This window comes from Mustela putorius, unplaced genomic scaffold (genome assembly GCF_011764305.1).
Source record: "Mustela putorius furo isolate JIRA1106 unplaced genomic scaffold, ASM1176430v1.1 tig00003869_pilon_pilon_pilon, whole genome shotgun sequence".
NCBI classification, from domain to species: domain Eukaryota; kingdom Metazoa; phylum Chordata; class Mammalia; order Carnivora; family Mustelidae; genus Mustela; species Mustela putorius.
The window spans coordinates 16,535,745-16,562,485 of record NW_025422021.1 but is presented as its reverse complement, the minus strand read 5'-3'; the positions used below and the strand labels follow the sequence as shown (position 1 = coordinate 16,562,485).

At 37.2% G+C, this 26,741-nt stretch overlaps 1 protein-coding gene across 5 annotated transcripts in view; it reads right to left on the bottom strand.

Annotated features, from left to right (window-relative positions):
- Positions 1 to 26,741, bottom strand: part of GRB14 (growth factor receptor bound protein 14) — a 115,884-nt gene that overhangs the window by 55,075 nt on the left and 34,068 nt on the right. Inside the window, exon 1 of one of the 5 annotated variants that reach the window (XM_013052017.2) lies at positions 6,984 to 7,190. The exons of the other annotated variants lie outside the window; for them this stretch is intronic. Within the exon in view, the coding sequence (XP_012907471.1) occupies positions 6,984 to 7,046 (63 nt within the window). The 5' untranslated portion in view covers positions 7,047 to 7,190. Of the gene's footprint in view, positions 1 to 6,983; positions 7,191 to 26,741 lie in introns of those variants that run through there. 5 annotated transcript variants of the gene reach the window in all.

The following is a 26,741-nucleotide window of genomic DNA, read 5'->3' as shown; positions in this document are numbered from 1 at the left end:
GGGAGCCTGCATCTCCCTCCACCTGCTTCTCTCTTTCTCTGACAAATAAGTAATAAATAAATAAAATCTTTAAAGGAACCAAAACAACAACACAAGAACAAGAGTTACAGCCCCCATTCCCACGGAGGTTCAGCCCAGGTGCTCATGGTGATGGTGGACTTTGAAGTCCGCTCTGTGATCAGATCCTAAATCACCAGGTCCCCAGCGATGAGTCCTAGATTCCTCATTCTATAGAACGGACAAACTCGTAGGACCCGATTACTCTAAGTGATCTTTACTACAAATTTTTGAAAGTGAATAAGGCATTTAGTAAGTCTCACGAGACTCCTAGAGCCCCACTGAGCTCTAAGGAACTCTGACATATGGTTTAGTCACTACATCTTTGAGGCACGACTGAGTGCGCAGCAAGGAAAAATGACAAGAGGGATAAAGAGATGGAGGAAGGTGGGACCAGTCCCACGAGAGGACTAAGGAGCCGGCAGGGTTTGCTGAGTGGGGAAGGCAGAAGGCTCTGCCTCAGACACACCCATGCGTCTGGGAGAGGTGGCCTCCTGCAGGCACGCTGGCGCTGACCCAGAGCTCCGTCCTGCCTGGTCACTGACCAAACATGTGCTTTGGGCAGGACACTTAACCTACCCCGTCGTCCTCCTCCCTCCCCCGCCCCGCCGAGCTTCACATTCCTCATCCCAAATGGGGTTTGGGTTCTTATGAGGACTAAAGGGAATGTGTCATCAGTGCTGAACACATTAGAGCTGTTTTGATTTTATAGGTGTGTGTCCAGGACAGTGAGTATACCAAGTCATTCCCAGTGGCAAGCTGGAGCTGGATAAAGGTCATGAAGAGGGAAGGTGGGTAGCTGAGGTGGAACCTGAGTGCAAGGCTTTTCACCACAAGTGTGAGACCAGGGGAGAATGAAGTGAATGCGACAGGGAGACAAATGTATCAACTAACAGCAATTACATACCAACTCTGAAACTTCCCTATGTTGGGCACTTGAGTCCAGCGATGCTCAAGTGACACAGCCCCTGCCATCATTAGTTAACACTCCGGTAATGTCACCTTTGTCTACTGAAACAATACCTTTACATTAGGCACAGTTTTACCTCTTTTAAATACATAACTGTGCCTGATTCTTCCCAGGACAGTGAAAAGAGAAATTAGCTCACCTATCTTATTTTAGTTAAATCTATGTTCCCAGGTTTTTAAAAAAAATTCACCAGCATTTAATAGTTGTATTAATGTTTTTAAATTCAATTAGAGCCCCCCCCTAGAGTTACCAGCATGTGAAAAGTGATTGGCTTTGACTCACGTCTCTGGTGGTCTTTTAAGGTGGGGGTAATACTCTATTGGCATTTCAAAAGCATACTTTCTCTCCTTGGCTGCATTATATCAAGGATACCTACTTTTTGTTTGATTCATTTGTTACAAGGGAATTTTTATATAATACCTTAATAGGATAGGGCACAAAAATATTTAAATTCGTAGTAGTAGGGAGTTGCAAACTGTTTATGAATCTAGTAAAACATGCCATTTCATAGACGAGGGGGGAGAAAAGGAACTGGTGTTTGTTGAGCTCCTACTATATCAGTCAAGTACTTCTAAATACTCATCCTATTTAATCCTCACAAGTGTTCTGTGAGGAAGCATCATTATTCCCAGGCCAGAGAAACTGATTTTCAGAAAAACTTAAAAGAAGGCAACCAAAGTCACACCACTGCTCAGTGACAAATCTGAGCTCAAACTCAGGGCTTCCTGGCTCTAAAACACACAATTTCTAAAGCATCACACTTCCTAAAAACTCACTTCTCAGGAAAAGACACATTTTGTGAAAACACAAAATTCATTGGTCTGTGTGGTACCTTTCCCAGATGGATATGTAGCAAAGTAACCCTGTAAACAAAGAAAAGGACAGAAGAAAGATCAAGGTTTAGCAAGAATGAGAACTCCAAGTAAACAACAACAATCACACTCATTACCACATCACAACCAAGCCAGCCAGCCCTCTGTGGGTCTCCATTACCCTCTCGCCTCCACAGGATATCTATTCTTTCCCCCCTTACTATGCCTTCTACTATCCCCATACAAGTGAAGAGAATACATTTGTCCATAAAGCATAATCATAACGTGTACCTGGAAACAGGATAACACAAATCCAAGGGACCAATATTTACTGAATGTCTAATATGTTGGAGGCACTTGTAATTGGACGGCAAGCTACCCACCAAGAGCCCCTGTTCCCCTCCCCCCTTCCTGATGAGTCCAGACTCTGATGAGAAGGGCAGAGTGTGGTGCTCAAGGCCTACATTTCCTGGCTTCCCTGGTCACTAGGGTTGACCACATGACAGAATCCCAGCCAGTAAAATGTAAGCAAAAGTTCCTGGTTACTTCAGGGTGCCATGCTAACATCTGACAGAGCAAGCCAGCACGCCCTTGGTGCTTCCCATTCTGTATGCCAGGAATGTGAACAGGATGACTGGAGATTTGCATTTATCTTTCCATAAAAGGAAAAGAGACCCACACTAAGGAAGATACAACAGAAAGCAAGAAGGAACTTGGTTGCCTCAGGACATTGTCAGGCTGCTATATTAGCTTTGGATGGAGTCTTATAAAGTGAAAGAAAAATAAATCTTCCTATTTAATGTGCTGTCATTTCAGTTTTCTGGGTACATGAAATAAAATTCAGCTCGTAACTGACAAAACACTTTAGTTAAGGAGTCTCTTCAATATCTAAATTCTGGATGTAAGACAAAAAAAGACAGGTTTTTGAAAACGAAATAGTACAAGATTTATTTAAAAAAAACAAAAACAAAACAAAACCAGACACACAGAAAAGCATAAAAGGCAAATCTGAGTCGTCAGAAAGCATAATTATGATCCACAACTATAGAAGACTAGGGAAGCCTTCAGTATCAGAAAAGGCAATCAAAGAACTGTTGTCACAAGGCAGTACCTACTGAATTGGGAAATCGGGAACAAAGGCACATCCACGGACACGGAATCAAGATACCACTAAGAAAGATGTGCTGCAAAAGTCTTGAAAAGCTTCAGAATGGAACCACAGCTTGAGCAGCGGCACAGACAATAGACAGCCTCCAGGAAAAGCAGACCGAGTCCTGGAGCTGTCTACAGGCCCTGGAGCATAGAACCGGGGGCCGAAGTACAGAGGGACAAACATCAAACAGTGTTTCGAGCGCCAGGAAGAAAGCCACGGACTGGGCAGAGGCTCCACGCGGGGCACAGGCCTTGAAGCAGAGGCAATACATCCATTTGGATAGATTTTGTATAAATTTAAAAGTTTCTGGGCAAAACAGTGATATGATAATCTGTATTCTTTCATTCTTTACAAAATTATTTTTAGAAAATCACAGCAATGATTCTAACTGTATGAGGAAGGAAATGAATATAACATAAACTATTCTCTTGTATAGACAGAGCATTGACTCTTCTGATAAATGGCATTGCTCCATATTACACTCATGAATTTCAGATTTTCAAAAGGATTTGAATCTTAAGGAAAATGTATTCAAGAAATTATCCTTTTTCCTCTCTGAGATTTCAGAAGATGCTTCAGGATCGTGTGTGTTCATGAATATCTCTCATAATTGTAGTTTGGATTAAAAAATGCAGAAATGCTTGTAAATATAATTTGCAAAACAATGTAAATGTGATAGAGGCATGAAACATACCTACTCATAGAGTCAGAATATGGACATCTGGCCTTCTGATCTTGAAGGCTTTCTATAAAAAGAATATGAATTTTATATTACATGTAATGTATACTTTACAATCTTTGAATCTTTTGTTAATTCTCTGGGACCTTAAAATAGTTTCTTGATGTAATGTACCAATCTAGACCACTGGGTATAAATTCTATCTCTCTCTCTCTCTCTCTCTGTCTCTCTCCACACACACACACACACACACACACACACACACTTTGCTGCTTACAATTGCTTTCTGAATAAAATGTTTTCTACACTAGAACATATGGGAGTTGGTGGAGGTGCAGAGGGAGATGAAAGGATTGGCCTAAGCTAATTCCAGACTAGAAGTTGAATGGCAATTATACACCCCATAAGGCAATTTCATTAACATATTAATTTCAGGAGGTAACACATATCTAGGAGAAACACACTGGAAGTCACAAGACCTAGATTCTATTTCTAGCTTTGCCAATGACCTTCTGGGTGACCTTGCATAAGTCACTCAACACCCAAGAGACTCAGACTTCTCTCATTTAAAAGAAAAAAAAAGATCTAATCTAGTAGTTATCCGAGAAAAATGCTATGAGGTAAAAGATTCATTCAGAGCATTTGGTGAGGAAGTACCGTGTCTGAGACAGACGAAATCTTTGCTGGAACCATGATTAACCAGAATCAAGGAAATCTGACTCTAATAAAATTGGAGGAAACCAAAAATTTTTTTCTAAAACTTTACTCGATAGAGAATCTACCAAAAGTCTCTATTCCTCAAAGATCAAAGTGTATTTGATCTTCTACAAAAAAGACCCATACTGTGTTAAGGGGCCATGTTTAAAGTTAAAGTTCCTAGTCACTCTCAGGAGAATCTCATGGTCATTTAGATCAGATATACAAGTTGATAAGAAAATTACTCCCTAGTGCTATTAAGCATGTTTAGAAATGCCCTCAGCCTTTCAAATGATTAGGATTCCAGCTGGCAAATTATTTTTCAAGAGCCACTCATTCAAGATGAGCAAACTTTATGCCAAGCTTAAGGAAAAGCACCTGCTGCCTTCTTGGGAAAATGAGAAGCTGCCCCCAAAATACTCCCAAGAAATGCTTGTACTAATTTGTCAGATCATCTTAAATTATGGTGCGTATAGAAAATGACAAGTTAATTACAAGTATGGAATAATTTTCTATCTTGGAAAAAAAGAGCCATGGTGTGACCAGAGCAGATGGAAGTCTTTTAGTCAGAAACATGCCCAATTCCTAAAATAAGAGATATTAAGATTTTTCAGAAAAGTCTCCTAGATAAGGTGTCCTTTGGAGGTTAAAATGCCAGAGAAAGAAACCATGTAAGTACTTTCAGCAAATGGTGATGCCCTAAATTATATGGAAATTTAATATGTGTACTCACTGGAAGGCAATAGCATGGACCTGGGTGCAGGGAATTTTGACTTATTAACTATTATAATAAAAACCTGACAAATGGCTTATTATAAAAGACCAAGAGAAATCACAATGATGTGAACATCAGCAGCTCAGACTTAACATCAATTATAATCACAGCTTTCCAGAGTATTCTCATTCTGCTACTTACCAGTCAATGCTGGATTTTCTAGCTGAGTTTCACTCATGCCAGCTGCCCCTACCCCAGTGCTCCAAATCCTTGAAAACGACAGCATCTCTTTCTAATGTTTTATACTCTAATAAGAAATGGTCTAGATATCTTAACTATGAAAATACAAAATATATTAGTTGAGTCACAGAATTGTAAACAATAATAATACTGCAGAAAGCATTTAATGAAAATCTGTCAGCTCTTATATTACAGGTAAGGAAGTAATGACTGCGAGTTTAAGTGACTTGCCCAAGGTCACACAGCTAGCAAACAGTCGAGTGCTATGCTTCCTACCAAACTGACATGTCATATCAAAGGACATGATGAAAGCTTCCTGGTTATTCTAAACTGCAATATTAATTGCATAAAGAAACTCAGTCCTAAGAACACACATTTGATATAGATTAGTATACCTTTTCACGTTCCAGTGAGTCAGGGAATCTCTACGGTCATTATTAATGCTTAGTCTAAATCAAAATGAAGATTCAAGCTCAAAGCAAAATATCTGCAATTAAATTTGCCTAACATGAGAAAAAGGCATCGAGAAAGATAAAGAACAAATATTGGCAAAATTACCATATACAATTCCAATGTCAAGTAAAAATGTCCCCAGTGAATAAATGGTCAAATGTATAAGGAAATGAACTGAAAACCTAAAAATTAAACACAATAAAAAAAGATACTAATTTAAAAAAAAAAAAACAAACTCCTGTATTGTTACATTTGTCATTTTCAACCAAATTACACCATGACCTTTGACTTACGGAATACACTAATAGTTAACTAACAGTTAACTATTAAAAGTCAGGTATGGAAATAAACATTCCAGTCTCTAGTGTCACCAAAACCATTCAGAAAGCATATTGCCAAAGATGGGTTTTGGTGCCTTTCTTTTCTATACTAGAGAGCTGATTCTTTAAGGATTTCAAGACATTGTTCTTATTTGGAGTAGTTATAAGAAAAGTTTAGTATATTCAGTTTTACTTAAATGCTACATTGCATGGTGTATTTATTACCTTATAAAATATGATGCTGCAAGTTAGACATGGAAATAAACTTTACAAAAAACAAATAGATACAGTATTTTCATACACAGGATTGACTGCATTAATAATTAACAGAAAGCTCTTTCACAAGGGAATATAATGGAAAGTTTTTCTTAAGCAAATAGGCAGCAGCTCAATAGAAATCGGTAGAAACCAGAGAATAAACTGGTGCCATATGTTTAAACAGAAAAAACAATTAATACAGTCCATTCAACAATGAAGATGGATGTATTATGAATTATAGTGAAACAAAGGAACTGCTTCTCAGTAAACAAATATAAAACATAATAGCTAGCAGATTTCCTATTGAACTGAAGGCAAAGAGGCCTAAAGTTACAGAAAGAAAAAAAAAAAAGCAAAAGATTCAGTATACTCTCTAAATCACAATGCCCTGAAATCGAGACCGAGCTGCTTTTACATGGAGAATTTTTACCAGAGGTATTCTAGCGCGGCATTTCCCCCCTTTGTCTAATTTCACCTAATATCCCCTTTAATTGCCTCTAGCCTCAATGAATGACAGCCTCTCTCAGGACATGTAACTAAAGTTTCCAGTGTATTAATAAACAACACAGTAACAGGAAGAAAGAAAAACAGCAAGGAAAAGGAAAGAACAAGGCAAAAGAAGTCACATACCCTTTTCTGTAGGACTATTGGCGTTATTGTAGGCAGAGTGACTCTTCTCGCACTCAGACTCATGCCTGCTCTTCGTAGAAGGAACCCCTCTCATAGATCATGGGTGAAATGAAAGAAATCTTTTACAGTGACTCCTTGGAAATCTCAGGGCTCAGTGCAAAGAAACTAGGAAAGTAATAAATGTCACTCTGCTTATGTGATTCCAATCTACCCAAAGCCAATTAAGGATGGCTGTGGGACAGGACAAGGCAGTGACCAATCAAAGCCGGGAAAACTCCGCCTTTGTCCTTGGAAACACATTCTGATACTTTTGTTTATGATATTTAAAGAACCAGATTAACAGGCATCTAGTTCACTTAACTTTTTTTTCCCAAAACAGTGCAATTTAATGCCATCTTTGTTGACTAAGCAGCTATGTCTTTAGTTTACTAAAACATTTCAACATATGGCAGATAAGAAACTGTTTACATGGATCTATTTAAAGTACATAAATATGCAGATGAGCTAAATTTACTTATGCAACTCATAAATTCGATAAATGGGTCGATTAGAACATATTATGTAAGGTGCAAAAAATAATCCTGAGGTTAGAATTGGTCTCAAAGTATTAATTTATGTGTTACAATAAAAGGTTTTTAATATTCACTGATGCATTTCATTTCTTAACTAGCTAAAATTTTTGTATTATGGACTTTTCAGCTATCCTTAAGGTTATACGCTTAAGTATTTCTGTTAATTATTTCCTTAACAGTCAACCTAAAAATAATAATGTTAAATATAAAGGGCGCATTAAACCACAATATGTGAATTTCAAATGTTTATCACTTTTAAAAAAGCACAGAATTCTTTAACTCAGCATCTTTCACTCAATTAAAAGCATTTAGACAATAATCACTGCTCAATGCAAACACAAAATTTTAACAACCATTTAACAACCATTTTGCCTTTATTCTTACACTAACTGAAAACTGTATTTTAAAAATGTGGGGGGTTTGGAGGAGAGTCACAACTAAAATCATTGATTGCTAACAAGAAAATTTTCAGAAATTCAGTGTTTCTAAATAAAGAAAAAAAGAAACACTCAACATGACAAAAAGTATCATAATATTAAAACTAATCTAAGGTATTAGGATGGTAAGATCCCTGCTGCACTGATGACTTCACAAGCATCTACTCTGCTCTTCAGCCACAGCACAGGGAGTGAACCACTGCAGTCAGTAGGAGAAACCGTCTTGTAATTTCTAGCTTACAAGGCGGTTGTTGTAGTAACAAGGCAAAATGGAAGATTCTAGGCAACTCAGACACAAACTTTCCATTTCATTATCTAGACTGGTACTAAGCAGGGTTCACTTAACTGCTTTACACTTGACGCTTTTGGGGTAGGTTTTATATGCATAATGATCTCATATTCCTCAAAAGGAAAAGAGACATTACAAACTCTACAGAATTCCCTACTTGGAATTTCAAAACCTGCATAGATTCCCCAGAAAGGTAGCGGGGTGGGGGAGTTCACTTAATATAAAAAGTCACAGATGGATCTAGTTTGGGGGCATTCATTTGATCCTTATCCAATTAGGTTTTCGTGCTCTTTTAAAATAACAGTATCAATAAAAACTTACTAGTACTGGAATAAAAAATAAAAAATTAATTTAAAAAAAAGAAAATTAAAAGAAAGAGAAAATTTAAAAAAAACTTACTAGTACTGAGATGGGAGTTACCATTTGTAAAGTGGAAGATTCTGGTTTAAACTTAAGTCACTTTTTTGGCAGACCAACAATAACAAAGCCCACAGTAACTACGTCATTTCAAGATTATTATCTGCAGTATTTGGCTTTTTCTTTCTTCTTTTCTCAATTTAGTCTTCGGACATTACAAAGAAGTGCTATCTCTGGTCTCCAAAATGGGGTTTGACCATAATCAAGGCAATTCATGTCACTAAATAACGAGGCAAAGTACCCACTATGCATGAGGCGGTGTGTTTGGTGGTAGGAACACACTATTGACTAAGATATGGTCACTGGCTCAAAGTAGAATAGAGGGAATTCATATTTAAATTAAAAAAAAATCATACTCAGGAGTGGGCTAAGTGAGTCTAACAGTGATTAAACTTAAAAATACTAGAGATGCACCAAAGTAGAAGAAACTACACCACTTCAAGGAGGAAATGACATTTTTTTTGACAAGTGATTAGAGGAAAAGACTATGCAGAACTTGATGCCTGATGAGGAGATAAAATGAGGTTCCCAAAGCTGATTCCACATTTTGAGGTCTAGGCAAGTGGGAAGTCAAAGACGCTGTTTTACTTCACACTACAGAGCTTTTTATAACTAAAAACGAATCCTTCAAGTCAAAATGATGTCCAGGCTCTATATTTATTACAGTGCAATATACCTGCCCTATAAGGGCTTTGAAAAACACTTGACAGACAACCAGTGTGATAGGTCATCTCTTCAGAACACTTGAAAATTGAAGTTTATAAATTTTCAGTGAAAACCATGAAGAGCAAAATGTGGCATTTTGTGACTCTGTGTTGCCAAAAAGGTCATTGTCTTTGAAAAATGAGACTTGCATACACTTTTCCTAGTCAATAGGCTGAAAGACTAATGAGATGACATTCACGCTTACGACAGGCAGAGTCTCATTTTTCAGTGATCTTTCCAAGTGTTCATATTGACTGTGCTTTATCTTACCTCCCACTTATTGTAGACACTGATTTAAAATTTAACTTTAGCCTATGCTTTTTCTTACCATTATTATAAATGACTTTCACACTCACTAACCTTGTCACCTGATCCTTAATTTCTTCAGCTTCTGCAAAATGAGGATAAAAAGCCATAGCCAACAATTTTTGAACTGCTATGAGGGTCAAGGAAATCAAGTTTGCATAGGGTCTGGAAGGGACCAAGGCAGGGGCTGAAAACCCTACTGCTGAGAAGAATGGGGCCTACGATGCATTCTCCTTAGAACCATGTCACAGGTCATTATTTCCAAAACCAATATTTGGTAGAACACGGTTGTATGTTATTTTGGTCCTTGCTCAATAATCTGACTGAAAGAGTGCATTTTGCCACTCAAAACATGCATACCAAGGTTTCAGTGTGAATTAAGAATAACAAAAAATAACCACTATTATGATCTTTTTTAAAAGATTTTATTTATTTATTTGACAGACAGAGATCACAAGTAGGCAGAGAGGCAGGCAGAGAGAGAGGGGAGGAAGCAGGCTCCTTGCAGAGCAGAGAGCCCGATGCAGGGCTCAATCCCAGGACCCTGGGCTCCTGACCTGAGCCGAAGGCAGAGGCTTTAACCCAGTGAGCCACCCAGGCGCCCCCAGTATTGGGATTATTAACGGTAGTTATGTGAACACCCACTCTGAGCCAGGCACAGAGCTAGCTTTCACTGAATCCTTACAACAACACTGTGAGGGAGGCACTCGCTCCTCAGTAGAGGAGGGAACAAAGGCCAGAAGAACGGTAGCTAAGAAATGGTCTCAGATACAAATACATATTGCAAAAGAACTTGCCCAGGTTCATGAAGTGCATAAGTCAATGAGTCCTGATGAAAACCAGATTCGCCCCTTTCCATGACACCCCACTATTCTACCCTACAATATTCTCTCCCACATTATACTATATAATTTGATATAATGTTAGAATAAAATGTCATCATACGGGGCTATTTCTGAGGTACCTAAACATGTGTTAGTTCTCCTAATTCAGTAAGTAGGTGTTGAGGGCCCTACTATGTGTCAAGTCCTATGCTATTTGCTATAGGGAATTCAAAGTTGATAGTTCCTGATTCCTGTTTGCCAAAGGAGCTGACCCATGAAGACATGTAAACAATTAGTCAAAATAGTATCCCAGGTAGGATCTGGGCAAAAGACAATGTTACATAGGCACCAACCAACCTCTAGATTCCAAACCAGACCTTCAAATCTCTTCCCCTACTCAAGGCCAACAGAAGCTTCTTACAGATCCCAAAGGCACATTCCATATGTCCACCTCTTTGTTTCTAATGTTCACTCACCAAATGCCACCAAACTTTTGAGGCCCAAGACAAGGCACAGCTCTTCCAACAGTGACATTGATCACGCTTCCTTCAAACATCTCTCCTTTTCTTGGCAGTGGGTGAGGGGTACGAGTCTACCTTAGAACTGACAGGTGGAGAAGAAGGCAGTCATTCCTCCACCTAGATTATACCATTCTTTATTTTGCACATTTTTAAAATTTAAACTTTTCTATTGCTCGTGTCTTGCTCTGTACATACTAATACACTGTTTTGGCAACTAATAAATCTTTCCATAGGCCCTAGTTTTCTGCCTAATGAAAGTACAGTCCTTAAGGGTGGGACCCAGTCTCTTATTTCCTCTCCTGCTCCCAGAATACCTAGCAGAGCACTTTCTGTACACAGTAGGCATTATGCTCACTCACAATCATTGTGGAAAGACTAGTCGCTCCGGTTACATAGCAGACAAGCCTCCTTTCTTGTTTTAACAATTGCTTGCCTTATGATTTATTCTGAACAAAAACCACAGTCTTCTTCACAAGAGCATTTGGACATTCTTCTGCTACCTGACATAGTTCTACTAGTAGCAGTAATGTAAACACTAAATTTAACTGTTGTCCTAAGAACACTGATTTCACAGAAAACTTAAAATATTTTATCATAGCAAAATAACAGGCCAGATCTTCAGACATAAACTCAGTACCTCTAGTTCTACCAGCTCACACTAAAGTGCTTTGCTTCCCTATGTATGTGCCACGGCACCAGGCTTCTCCCTTGGTGAGCCGGGACTGATCTCCCTCTCTCCTGTTTTGGCCTCCACCCTGACGGCTACTTCCTTCTGTCAGGAATGGCTATGTTTATTTTCAGGGATTCAAAGTCTAAAAGAAAATTTTCTCTTTCAAAGAAATGACTGAATGACTGACTTATACACCCTAGTGATGATAAATATGACCAATCCACAGTTCATTCAAGTATTTTGAATTGACTATGTATGCCACACCTGACATAGTTTTCTAGAAGCATTACACCTGCCTACCAAGGAACTACTATCTAAAGAGTGCCGATGGACACTTAAAAATAATCACAACAAAGTGTTCAGTTCTGTAAATCAGCACAAATCAAGTACTGGAATGGTAAAAGAAGAAGAGCTAACTTCACCATGAGAGAGCGAACAAGTTCCCTAGTTAAAAAAAAAAAAAAAGATCAGAATGAAGATAATTCTGGGGCCCCTGGGTGGATCAGTTGGTTATTCATCTCTCTCTTTTTTAAAAATATTTTATTTATTTATTTGGAAGAGAGAGAGAGCATGAGAGGAGAGAGGTCAGAGGGAGAAGCAGACTCCCTGCCAAGCAGGGAGCCTGATGTGGGACTCCATCCTGGGAGTGCAGAATCACAACCTGAGCCAAAAGCAGTTGCTTAACCAACTGAGCCACCCAGGTGTTCCTGCATCTTATTCTTGGTTTCAACTTAGAAGCTTGTGAGGATGGTGAGATCGAGCCCCGTATCAGGCTCTCCACTCAGCAGGGACTCAGCTTGAGATTCTCTCCCTCTGCCCCCTCTCCCCCATTGCGTACATGCTCTCTCTCTCACTCACTCTTTCCCTAAAATAAATTAATTAATCAAAAAAAAAAAGAATACAGGTATTTCCAGGTAAAGAAAACATAAAGATGAATCGGGGAAATCATGGAGGGAAGAGCCAGACAAGAATGGTCATTCTATGTCACACTGAGCAGTTTGACTCTCATCCTTAAAGGGAACCATATTTGATAAGAAGTGAATTTTATCTCAGTGTGGAAGATGAAGTGTGTCATTTCTGAGAATGGTAACTAAAAGAAGAAAAACAGTAGGAAGGACCTAAATGAGTCCGAGAAAGAAATGGAAATAACCAGATTAGAAAGAAGTCAAGATTTCAAAAGATAACAAGGAAATAGAAACAGCAGGGTCAAGTAGCCAAACACATACAGATGTCATTAATTGTTTCCTAAATATGAGCTTACAACACAAGTTCTAGAAGTATAGGCTGTAAAAAGATAAACATCTTGCCTACACTCTTCATATTTCATATACTTTAAGGTTTTCTTAGGAAAAATCGTCTCTGAAATTTTGGAGAGATAAGACGAGGAGAACAGACAGAAAACAAGCACCTACCTTTCTTCATGCTCCCATAACCTTAAACTGACAACAAGAAGAGGAGCAGGGGGTGGGGGGAGTAATTTCCTTGGTAAGAAAGAAGAAATCCTTTCTCTTTTTCTAATTGTGCTGGGATATAAGGAATGTACTTCAGTTGACCATGCACTAAAATAATTTCTAGAAGCTAGAATGTCATTGGGATTAGACTGATAAGAATACATGCAATTATAGCAGGAATTTATGTTAAGAGAAATGATGTAAGTAGATTAAAAGAAAGTAAGATTAGAATACATATATATATACATATATATATATATATATTTTAAGATTTTATTTATTTATTTGACAGAGAGAGAGACAGCAAGAGCAGGAACACAAGCAGGAGGAGTGGGAGAGGGAGAAGCAGGCTTCCCCAGGGAGCAGGGAATCTGATATGGGGCTCGATCTCAGAACTCTGGGATCATGACCTGAGCTGAAGGCAGACACTTAATGATTGAGCCACCCAGGTGCCCCTAGAGTATATTTTTTTAAAAAATATAGAAGCTCATTATAAATACCGTTTCTTAAGAGTAAAGGAATGTCAAAGCTGAAGCAACACAAAATTTCCCCAAAAAGACCAAAAAAGGGGAAACAAATCTAAATAAGTACTTCCACATAAATAAACAAACAACCAAGGATTACTAAACATTTGAAGAAAACAAACAACAGGACAAAAGATATAAATATGAACAACAAAAAGAAAAAACCCTCCCATCAGAGATAATTCAAAAGACAGAATATTAAAATGTCTAATCGGACTCCTGAGATCAGGTGAAGATTCAAGGGCTACAGCCTTGATAAAATAGAACGCTCTGTAACAGGAGTGATCAAAGAACCACAGACCATTCTTTGATATTATAAATGTTTGGAAATATAATTATTATTATAATAAAACTAAAAGCTAGTAAGTGGCATGGAAGATAAAGATGAGAGAAGGTCTCCCATAATGTAAAGGTCAAGGAAATGAAGAAAAAAGAAAGGGAAAAAAACACAAAACAACATGGAGGAACAATCCAGAAAGATCAACACATAAAATATGAGTCACGGAAAGAGTAAAAAAATAAAGTAAAAGAAATAAGAAAAGGCAGAAGAAAAGATCCCTGAGCCAATGTAGGTTACAAACCATTAAACTAAAAAGACCCACAGATGGCTAAGTAATTTGAATGAAAAAGGAATCATGCTAGACAAATAGTGGCAAATGGGACAACTTCAAAGAGAAAGGATAAAATTCCTAACACTTCAGAATCAGACTGGTAACAAAATATAATCCCATTTCTCATTAATATCCTCCAAGAATGTAAGCACAAATATACTCAAAAAAAGAATAAAACCCAAGGGCACCTGACAGGTTCAGCTGGTAGGGTGCAACTCTTGACTAGGGGTCGGGAGTTTGAGCTCCATGTTGGGTGTAGAGATCACTTAAAAAACAAATAATTTTTTTTTAAAGGCAGAGAAGGGGTGTCTGGTGGCTCAGTCAATTATACATCCGCCTTTAGCTCAAGTCAAGATCACAGGGTCCTGAGATCGAGCCCCACATCAGGCTCCCTGCTCAATGGGGAGTCTGCTTCTCCCTCAGACCCTTCCCCCTCTTCTGCTCTCTCCCTCTCAAATAAACAAATAAAATCCTTAAAAAATAAAAAATTAAATTAAATTAAAAGGCAGAGAAAAAATAAAAACCCAAGGAAGTCAGAAATTCGTCTTTGCAGGGAACAGGATACCCCTGGAGCAGTAGGAAGCCATTATATGAAGAAAACTTCACACTTTCCCATTTCCATTAACACAGAAGAATCAAAGACTGAAAAAAAAATTCAAACACAAAAATGAAAAGGCTTCTTAATTTAGTACTTGGACCTTGGCTTTCTTCCTCATGAAACTCTCATAAATACATTCGAAGAAACATCCCCCCCTTGAAGATGAATAATAAAATGGAACCATCAATGAATCCATACAAACATACTAACAATGGACAAAAAGGAATAAAGTAACAGGAGAAACAAATGGCAGGAGATAACTACTTGGAAGAAAAGTTCTGCCAAGACTGGATAAAATATAAGACCACACATTAATAATAAAAAAGAGAATTAATGAAGCAAAATCATGTATGTTTACCCAGAAAATTTAAAAGCAATATGGAAGAAACAACAAGACAGTAAGAGATGAAACATTAGCGGGCAGAGTTCAAGAGATTTAACTGCTGTATTGAAATCACTTGAAATCAGAGTTAAGGTAAACAAATGACAGATACAAGAAAAGCAGCCAAAGAGAGAAGAAAAACTGTTTTAAATTTAAGCATTAAAAATAGAGACAAAGTTAAGGAGATCTCTACACCTGTAACTGAAATCTCCATAGATAGAAATCAAAATAATGGAAAAGAATACATGTATTAAGATAAAAATATAAGAAAAATTTTGAGAGGCACCTGGGTGGCTTTCAGCTCAGGTCACGATCCCAGAATCCTGGGATCTAGCCCTATGTTGGGATCCCTCTCAGTGGGGAGTCTGCTTCTCCCTCTGCCTCTCTCCCCCAACCCAGCTTGTGCGCTCACTCGCTCTCTCTCTCTCTCACAAAAAAATAAAATCTTAAAAAAAAAAAAAAGAAAAGAAAAAATTATGCAATAAAATACCTATTGAAAAGGCATGCTTTCAGGGCACCTGGGTAGCTCAGTGGGTTAAGCCTCTGCCTTTGGCTCAGGTCATGATCTCAGGGTCCTGCAATCAAGGCCCGCATTGGGTTCCCTGCTGAGCAGGGAGCCTGCTTCCCTCTCCCTCTACTGCTCCCCCTGCTTGTGCTCTCTCTCCTTCTCTCACTCCCTGTCAAATAAATAAATTCTAAGAAAGAAAGAAAGAAAGAAAGAAAGAAAGAAAGAAAGAAAGAAAGAAAGAAAGAAAGAAAGAAAGAAAGAGGCACGCTTTATCAGAGAAATTCATTTCAGGAGTCAATACCAGATTACCTCAGTTAAGTTACTGGTCTTCAAATTTAAAGGTTTCTTGGGCACTGCGCCCCTGGGTGGCTCAGTTGGTTGAGCCACTGTCTTTGGCTCAGGTCATGATCCTGTAGTCCCATGGAGTCCCGCATCAGGCTCCCTGCTTAGCAGGGAGTCTGCTTCCTCTACTGACCTTCCTCCCATTCACACTCTCTCTCAAAAAAAAAAAAAAAAAAGAAAAGAAAAGAATTCTTGAGTGTCGAGACAAAAAAGCTCCAGCAGCTTTAAGGAGTGAATCCACCAGCTGCAGTATTTCCCTACAATACCACCCAACCACATGCTTAGGAGGACCTCACTGCCGCTGGTTACAACAGTGGGTAGAGTAATGCCCATGAAATTCCTGAGGAAACAAATATTTTGAGATTTTAAAATGTAGCCAAACTCAATTATAAAAGCAACAGCCAAAGTTCAAAAGTTTTGAACATATGCAAACACATAAAATCTTGTTCCCATGGGATCCTTTTGAGGCATTTACTAGAAGATAAACTATAGTCATCCAATAGATGGCTGAGAAAAATCAGAGTAAAAGGACTATAATGAATACCAACACTACTTATGGGACTAACACACTACATCATTGTGTTGCTATAATAAAATATAAGTAGTATAAGCTTTAACAGTGCATAAGTGATAAAACATACCAAAAAAAGATGAAAGTTGAGGAGGAAAAACATGGAACGTTACTCAGATCAAAAGATATTATTCAAAACTGATAAATCACAAAAGAATTTAAGTAAATTATTTTATAATGCTAAAATCAGCTAGTAGAGAAGAGAGAATCAAGAGGAAAATATTAATTTTATTACTGCTCCTTAGAGGAGATTAATAAATAATCTTTAAATAAACAAAATGATTAAAGTTTTTTGTATCATTGCAGTCATGATGACAAAACATAAAACTTTCTAATTAAGAGAACACAATGCTAAAAAGGCAGAACACACTGTGAATTATTTCCAAAACCTATAAGAAATATAAAATAAAATAAAAGAACAGTATTCATACCAAACTTCCATGTTCTCTCAGTATTTAAGAGAACCAAACTTACTTACTGAAAGGAAAAAAAAAACAACAACTCCACATTTGAATTATAAAGCAAATGCCAGTTTATTCTGTGGGAAAGAGATCACTAAGAGTGAGAAAGTCTGAAAACAAAAGGATGGGTGGGGAGAAGGGGGTAAAAAGGAGGGAAGGAGGGATGGAGCAAGGACAGAGAAGCAGACAGGGAGGGAAGGAAGGAAGATGCACTGCTCAAATGAGGGTAAGACTGAACTCAGGGCAGAAGAGCAATAAACAAGCAATGAAGGACACTTTATAATGCTGAGTGATATAAATCACAATAAAAATGTGCTGACTATGAATATCTAGGTGTCATATAATACACACGTGTGATGCATATATTATAGGAGATATAGGAAAAATCAGATAGAAACATTATTAACCAACTCTCTCAAACCATGCAGAACAAGAAGTTTTTGTTTTGTTTTGTTTTTTTAAGTAGGCTCCACACCCAGCATGGGGTTTGAACTCATGACCCTGAGACAAGAATCGCAGGCTCAGCCAACTGAACCAGCCAGGAACCCCAAAGAAGAAGCAGACTAAAAAATACCTATAAGTATTAAAAATATAAATAGGCTAATATGATTAATAAAATATTTAACTGTTATATATTGAATTCTCAGGTTATATCAGAGATTATAACTTCTATTTAAGTAAGTGATTTAACAATAAAAATCTGGTCACATTCTAGGTCACAGATAAAACTGCCCCAAATTCTAATACTGGAAAGAGTAGAAACAACAGTGTGTGATCATAATACAACAAAATGAAAATTGCTACTAACTCTGGGGTTAGGAAGCATCTAAAAATTTTAAGACTCTTCACATAACTCTTCCAACAAAGAAAAAACAGGAGTTGAAATTGCAGACTATGTAATAGTAATAATGAATATAAATAGGAAAACATTATAAATCACATCTTATACTGCTTAAACAGTTCTCATATTATAATTCACCTCCTTAAGCAACTAATCTATTAATCTATTAATAAATAAGAATGGAAACAAATTCATTAGCATCCAAAAATTAGAAAATATCATGAAACTAAACCTGAAGAAAGCAAAAGAAATAAACTAACATAGGCAGAAGTAGAAATTAAAACTTGGAAAAAAGCAAAATGGTAGAACTGATAAATATCTGTTCTCTGGAGACAAAAATAAAATAGATAGGTGGGGAAACAAATCTAGGGGATAATAAAGTACCAATACACAAAAGAAAAAATAATACCAAAGAAATGAAGAAACAATTAAAAGAATATTAAGAAACTACTTCCTCCAATTTTATGCAAATAAAACATGGGTGAAATGGTTTATTCTTTAGGACAATATAATTATATATAGCGAATCAAAACAAAACAAAACAAAAAACCCAGAAAATTCGAAGACATCAATTACCAGAGAAGAAAATTGTCAGGGAGCTACCACCCAAAAAGGTGGGCCAGTTCCAGATAGTTCGTTTCACAGGTAAATTCTGTGTAACCTTTCATGAACAGATCATTTCTGTGCTATTAATTGTTGCAGAGTAAAGAAAATGTGAAATCATAGCCAAGAAAGTTAGAAGAACAAGATCAGTGAGGAGTGTCTTTCCATACCTGATATACTTTATATAAATCTATAGTCACCCACTTTTTTTAAAAAAGTACTGAAACATCCATGTGTGTATGCAAAAGTTGACACTAAAAAGCAATGGACAAAGGATGGAGATAATCAAAATACACTGACTGTAGCCATCTAAGTAAACTAAGGATACAGATTCTTTACCTAACATCATATACTTAAATGGACTCTAAAATTTGAACATTAAAGAGAAATTTCTAAAAATTACCTAATTTATAAACAGGTTGGAAGAAATAACCCCCCCCAAAAAATGGTTTAACAGTCTTGTGGGGCGAAAAGCCTTACTAAGTAAGCCCTACAAGCCATAAATAAAATCAACACATTTAACTCATAAATATTTGTAATGTCTATAGTATAAAAGACTCCTACCTAAAACTCAAGTGTAAGGCCCAGATTGACAGTAAGAGAGGATGAATATCCAGAATATATAAAGAGTTTCTAAAAGTCTGGGACGCCTGGGTGGCTCAGTTGGTTAAGCAGCTGCTGCCTTCGGCTCAGGTCATGATCCCAGTGTCCTGGGATGGAGTCCCACATCGGGCTCCTTGCTCAGCGGGGAGCCTGTTTCTCCCTCTGCCTCTGCCTGACATTCTGTGTGCCTGTGCTCACTCTCTCCCCACCTCTCTCTCTGATAAATAAATAAAATCTTTTGAAAAAAATAAAATAAAATAAAAGTCAATAGAAAAAAAAATACCCTCTCCTCAAAATGAACAAAGGGCAGAAATGAGCATACAATTCATAAACACATAAACATATTATACCATGGAATATAAAAACTTGGAAAGATATTCCTAGTAATAAGTGAGACATGCATTTAAAAAAGGCATTTTTTTCAGAATTGGACAAAAATTTAAGATGGATAATGTCAAGTGCTGGCACCAGTGTTAGAAAAAGAGTAATACTCTCAAGCACTGATAAAAGTAGAACAAAAGGCAACAAACTTTAAGGAAGGAAATTCAGCAGCATCTATAAAAACCTTAAAAAGCCAGGGGTGCCTGGGTGGCTCAGCCAGTTAGGCATCTGCCTCAGGTTCCGATCATGATCCCAGATTTCTGGGATCAAGCCCCACACCGAGCCCCGCACCAAGCCCCTCACTAAGCCCTGAACTGGGCTCCCTGCTCAGCAGGGAGTCTGCTTCTCCTGCTCCCTCTACCCTTCCTCCTGTTCATGCTCTCTCTCTCTCTCTCTCAAATAAATAAATAAAATCTCAAAAAAAAAAAAAAAGTTCTTAAGAAGCTACACCCTTTGAAGTAAATACTCCTTTCCTTGTTCTCTACCAAAAAAGTAGCATAAATATGAAGACATCTGGAGAAATGTTCACTGCATTATTGTTTACCAGAAAAAAAATTAGAATTGACTGGAAATGGTTGCATATTAAAATATATCACATTCAAACTATGGAATACTAGGTAGCAGTTGATAGCACTAAGGTATGGATTAACAAAAAAGACCGCAAAACGATACTGTTGAAATTTTTAAATTACAGAACAGAACTTAGTATCACCCCATTTATGTAAAAACAAAGAAAATGCTTGTACTTTTATATATGCACATTAAGTGTAGGTAAGTGCATTGAAAAAGACCTAGAAAAATTCATACCAAATTTTTAACAATCTAATCTTGAGAGGAAAGTGAAATTGAGGAGAGAGATAATCATGAACTGGTTATTTTCAATGTATTTATTTTTATAATTTTATATTAGTTATTATTCTGTAAAATTAAAATATAAAAAGCTGTAAGACTACTCACTAAAGGGCAAGTACTTAATAAAAATAGTGTGCTATGAGCTCTGACTGTTCAAATATTGACAATGTCTCCTTAAGAACCTTTACTGTGTTCTCACTTTTTTTTTTTTAAAGGTTTTATTTATTTATTTGACAGAGAGAGATTACAAGTAGGCAGAGAGGCAGGCAGAGAGAGAGAGGAGGAAGCAGGCTCCCTGCCGAGCAGAGAGCCCGATGCGGGACTCGATCCCAGGACCCTGAGATCATGACCTGAGCCGAAGGCAGCGGCTTAACCCACTGAGCCACCCAGGCGCCCACAGTGTTCTTCACTTTTGAGCAGTTCTCTCTGATATTGACATTTAATCCATTTTATGATATATTACCCATTTCTGTAAAATATATTGTTTTAAGGAGTACACATCACTTACACAATCAGCAAATATTAGAACTGTCTATGAGGCCATCTTGTATAACTTAGTACCCAGGAATTCCTTCTAAACTAACTCCTCTGGCCAGATGATCATTCAGCACACATTGGAAACCTCCAACTACAGAAAAATAATAACCACTGTGTGTTGGTATCTCTGCGCCCACTGGGTTATTAACTATTAGCTAAATGAAGGAGTGCTCTAGTTTTTAGGGGGTACTTTCTTGTGGTAAAGATCTCCTGCCCTCAAGTAAAAGAATCGAGTGTGATTTTAAAGAGGGAGTCATGAATAGCAGATATAAAATATATTTTCACTACCAGACATACATACCACCTCTATCTGGAGCATGTTCTACCTTCTATCTTTCTAATTAAATTAGAAACTGTTCCCCTCTGTCTTCTAAAGACCATCATTTTGTCTCCTGTAGTGTGCTGAGTAATGTTCTTTACCATCACCAAAAAAGTCCATGTCTCATCTCTGGAAGCTGTGCATACGTTATCTCACACAGTAAAAGTTTGGCAGATATGATTAAGTTAAAGATTTTGATTAAGGGATGCTTATCCTAAGTTATCCAGGTGGCCCCAAAGTATTCATAAGGGTACTTATAAGAGAGGGGCAGGAGGGTCAGAGTCAGGGAAGGCTATATACCTGTGGAAGCAGAAAGTGAGAGATAAAAATGCAGAAGCAGGGGTCAGAATGAGGCAGAACCAAGAGCCAAGGAAAGCAGGTGGCCTCTAGACACTAGAAAAGGCAAGGAAATGGAGCCCTCAGAAAGAATAAGGCCCTGCTGACACCTAGGCTTAGATTTCTGAAGTTGTAAGAGAATAAATATGTGGGGTTTTTTGTTTTGGTTTGGTTTTTAAAGACTTTATTTATTATTTATTTGACAGACAGGGATCACAAGTAGGCAGAGAGGCAGGCAGAGCAAGGAAGGGAAGCAGGCTCCCCACTGAGCACAGAGCCCAAAGCAGGGCTCGATCCCAGGACCCCAAGATCATGACCCGAGCCAAAGGCAGAGGCTTTAACCCACTGAGCCACACAGGCACCCCAATATGTGTTTTAAACTAACTAAATTGTTGTAATTTGTCACAGCAACAACAGGAAAGTAATATATCCCTCTTTCCCTCCCACCTTCTTAGGAGCCTTACTTTATATTCTCCTTTCTCTTCCAGTATTTAAGCTTTTCTCAACCAAATTCCTCAAATTGGCTTTTAAGCATATTGAAGCCCCTGGATCTGAAAACAAAGAATGCTGAAGTTTCTCTCCACCTAAAACATCTACCTTTTCTTTTACCAACAAACGTCTCCAGATCTAATCTAAGGGCTCTCCTCTGAAGGTCTTAATCCACCCAATGATCCCCTTGATGCTAAGGAACATTCCATTTACACTTCAGTATCATGTGGACAGTTTTGGCTCACCTCTCCCTGTTGACTCTACTTTGGCCAGCTTATTCAAACCTAAGATTTCAATCACCACAACTCTAGGTAGATACTCACTAACTTCCATCTCCTGCTCAGATGGCTCTGTGAAGCAAGACACCCCTATATTTCATTGGCTGTGTGACATCCCCATTTGAGTGACTCAAATGCACCTTGAACTCAAAAAAATCCTAATCAAACTCATGATGTCACTGTCTACCACCCAAACCTGGTGCTCTTCCAGTGTTTTCTTTGGCTCAGTGAATGGCATCACCATCCATCCAGGTGCATAAGCCAGAAATTTCATAGTAATTCTGACATGCCCCACTTTTCAGATCCTATATCCAATTTTTCACTAAGTCCTACTAATTTTATTTTCTAAATATCTTCAAAATCAATCTATTTATTTTTATCTCTTATAACACACTCTAGGAATGACGTGGAAGCTTCTGATCTCCATGACCACTCACCTCTCCTTCCCCATGGTCACTGGAATAGTTGATAGGAGAATACAGAAATTTTAATGCTTATACAAAGATTTTCCCTCCTTACAGTTTCACCATGATTATCTATCTGAATCCCTCAAAAATAATCTCTTTAGGTTTTTCCCCTGTTCATGTCAGTCACTCCAGGCCCAGAACCCCTAGATCATCCATTCTTGAGTCCCACATTCTCTGCTTAGGATATGTACATCACCTCCTCTCACCTCATCACTCACACTTCCCCAACTACTGAAATCCTTTACTATGCCTCTGGATCTCCCAGTCAATCATGAACAAAATCCCACAAAATTCAACCACTTCTCTCAACTGCTCCTTCCTTTTAACTGAACCCTGATTATCAATGAAGATCACTGTTTCATACTTAATGACCCTAGACCCACAGGTGGGCAGAAGTCTCCTTGTTCCTCATTGCTCTTTTTTAGACAGATCTCCCTTCTTCTTTTCTAAATTTGCCTACCATTGAATCTTTTATCATTAAACTATACCACCCACTATTCCTCCTCATAGCAGCTATCTCTGGTCATCTGAGCTACTGTCATGAATGCCTTAAGATTATCCATCAGATCAGAGAACAGAGTGAGTGACTATCCTCGGGGAGAATGCAGCTTCATCTAGAATTGCTCCAATTATCCATACACAATGTCCAACATTTGAGAAGAAATCCACTGGCATCTGAAGTAACAGAAGTAGTGTAGAGCAGGAGGGAAAGAGACCATGGAAAAAGATCTAGATATTGAGGTGAGCAGATATGGACTTCAAAATAATTGCAATTACTGTGTTCAAGAACATAGAAGACAAATGCAGAATTCATAAAAGAGCTCAAATCTATAAAATGAATGAAATAGATATTTTATAACATTTTAAACATTATTTTGAAGCATGGATGTTTTTAAAATATTATTGAAAGGACAAAAATGGAATTAAAAACTCAAAATGGCCTTAATAGCAGGCAGGATATAGCCAAAAAGATTAGTGAACTGGAATATCTCAGTAAAAACATTCAGACTGACATAAGAAGAGCAGAGTAGAAGAGGAAAAAAGAACATATGTATATGTAAGATATGCACAAGGCAAGAAAAACAAAAGTCATAATGGCAGCTGAGAAAGAACCAGAAAAATAATATTTAAAGAACTTTCTTCACTTATTCAAGACACTCCAAAACTGAGGAAAGCCATCAAGTCAAAGAATTATGAAGCACTATGCATGTTAAGCAGATAAATATCTGAAAACAATAATTATGCTCAAGAAAAGATAAAGGAAAATCTTAAAAGCAGCCTGGGGCGGGGGGTGGGGGGGACAGAATCTTTGAAAATCCAATGACAAGACTAGCAGTTAATTTCTTAACAAAAATGATAAGAGTCAGAAGACAATGAAAAGACATCTATGAAATATTAATAGAAAATAATGGCAGAAGTTAATATGCAATAAAAATACCTTTCAAAATAAAGACATTTCTGGGCAAAGAAAATCAGAGATAATTTGTGACTGGCAGAATACCATTAAAATAAATATTAAAGGGAATTTTTCAGGCAAAAAGAAATTGATTCCAAATTTTTTTTAATTGCAGTATATAAGAAAGAGGAATGGAAAAAGTAAATATATTGGTAACTCAAAATGAATTTTGAATGAACATATCCATTAACGTTATCAACATCTTATGAAATTTAAAATATGTGTATGATTAAAATATAAGATGACATTCACACAAAGGATGAAAGGACAATAATAGAACTAAGTGATCTGAGTTATGGTGACAGGATCCCTTGGGTGAAGTCAAAAAACCATGTTATAAAGTCAAGGACAGTACCAAGGAATAGTAAAATAGTACAAAACTATAAGATGATAGAGTGAAATAGCTAAATGATTTAAAAATACTTGATTAGTCCAAAAGAAGGAAGAAAAGGAAAAATAAGTAACATAAAATAGGTGGGAAAAGAGTGAAAGGTATACAATAAACGATTTGCAGTTGTAAAACATTGTACTCATTTTTACATTAAAGTTGAAATAATTTCTTCATGGATTTTCTAATCATAAAAACATTCTAGGTAAGCTTAATGAAGCAGTTTTTCTTATTTTAGGGTATCTCCTTTACTGGTGCTGAAAATCATACTTGTTTTGTCTTCCTGCGAATCTAACAAAATTAGTTGACCTCATTTGCACTTCGGCATTAAATCAAATTCTGTGTTAACATCCAGAGTTTAGAATGGATTATATTTAACTCAATTTATAAACTACAAAAGGTTTAACCCAAATTCAATTTCCATCATCTTTTTATTTTAAATAGGAAATTTTTATTTGGCCCAATAAGGAGTTTTATTCTATCTTTGTGATTGTGACACAGATATGCTCTGCAATGAAATGAAATAACATTTAGGAGACCAACACTAATACTAATGTTGTGATGTCAGGTTTAAAATTAATCCTTATTTTCTTAGAGAATTTTTATCTACTCAAAAGCTTTGTTGAAAGAGTGAAACCAGGGCTGCTTGAGTGGTTCAGTGGGTTAAGCCTCTGCCTTCGGTTCAAGTCATGGTCTCAGGGTCCTGGGATGGAGCCCCGCATCGGGCTCTCTGCTCAGCAGGGAGCCTGCTTCCCCATCTCTCTCTGCCTGCCTCTCTGCCTACTTGTGATCTCTGTCAAATAAACAAATAAAATCTTTAAAAAAAAAAAAAAGAAAGAAAGAAAGAGTGAAACCATCTCTACTTACTAGATGTGATGCTGCCTGATTCATGAATTGTTTAATAAAGCCATTTAGATCTTCAATCAATTAATCAACAATGAAAGGTGAAACCACAGATGACTACATCTTTGGGTTATATTGAGATAACCTGTATCTGAACCCTCTTAATGATGGTGTGAACTGAAGTAAGGCACTTAACTTACCATGCTCAGTCTCCTTATAGTGATAATACATGGAAATAATATGAATTATACATATTAGCTGCTAGTATCATTTATATGTTGTTAATATTATTGGTATTATGTTAGAAGACTTGAGTTTTCATCCCTTGTCTTCTACCAACTCAGAGCATCTATCCTTATCTGCAAAATGCATTTTTAAAAATGGACTTCAAGTATTTTTCCATTTATAAGGGGGAAAAAATTAAAACAAACTTGAAAACACTCACTTCCTGAAAGAAACAAAAAGATTTGCCTTTTTAGACAAAGAGAGATGACAAGGATTAAATCTCTACAATTTAAAAGTTCTTTTCAGGAGACTTAAGTATTTTTCTCTTATCATTACTGCAAAAATACAAAGGAATACATTGTCTTGCCACAAATCAATGTCACCCTGATGACTGAAGACACAAAATTAAAGCTGCTCTCCTCCCAAATATAAATCACACCTAACAAACTGCCATATAATGTCTTGCCTGTTCCTCTTCCTCATATTTATCAAGAAACTGCTAATACCTTTATAAAAGTTACACATTTCCTTACAGTTTATAGGGAAAACTACAACTTAAAGAACAGGATATTCCACTATCTTCAATTTCATCAGTGGGAAAGAAGCAGAAGAGAGAGGCATTTTGAAAGAGACCTTAACTCTCCGCAGATTTATTACCCTTGATCCCAAGTAGCAAGTCAGTTTCTTCTCAAACCATTCCCATAGGCAAAAGAAGTTCGGTGGTATAAGAAATGTCATTAAAATGCATAATATTTTCAGTGACAGCTGTATTGTATTTGACTTTCATTTTTCTTCATAGAAACTCTTTAAATACAGGACTAAAAGCTAAGTATGTCTGAAATACCTGACGGTATTCCCGTTCCATTAGCAAAGTGCTTCCAGCTGTTGATAAACATCAAAAAGTTGTCATAGTGATAATATAAAAACTTCTAATCCAGACAGTCAACCAAG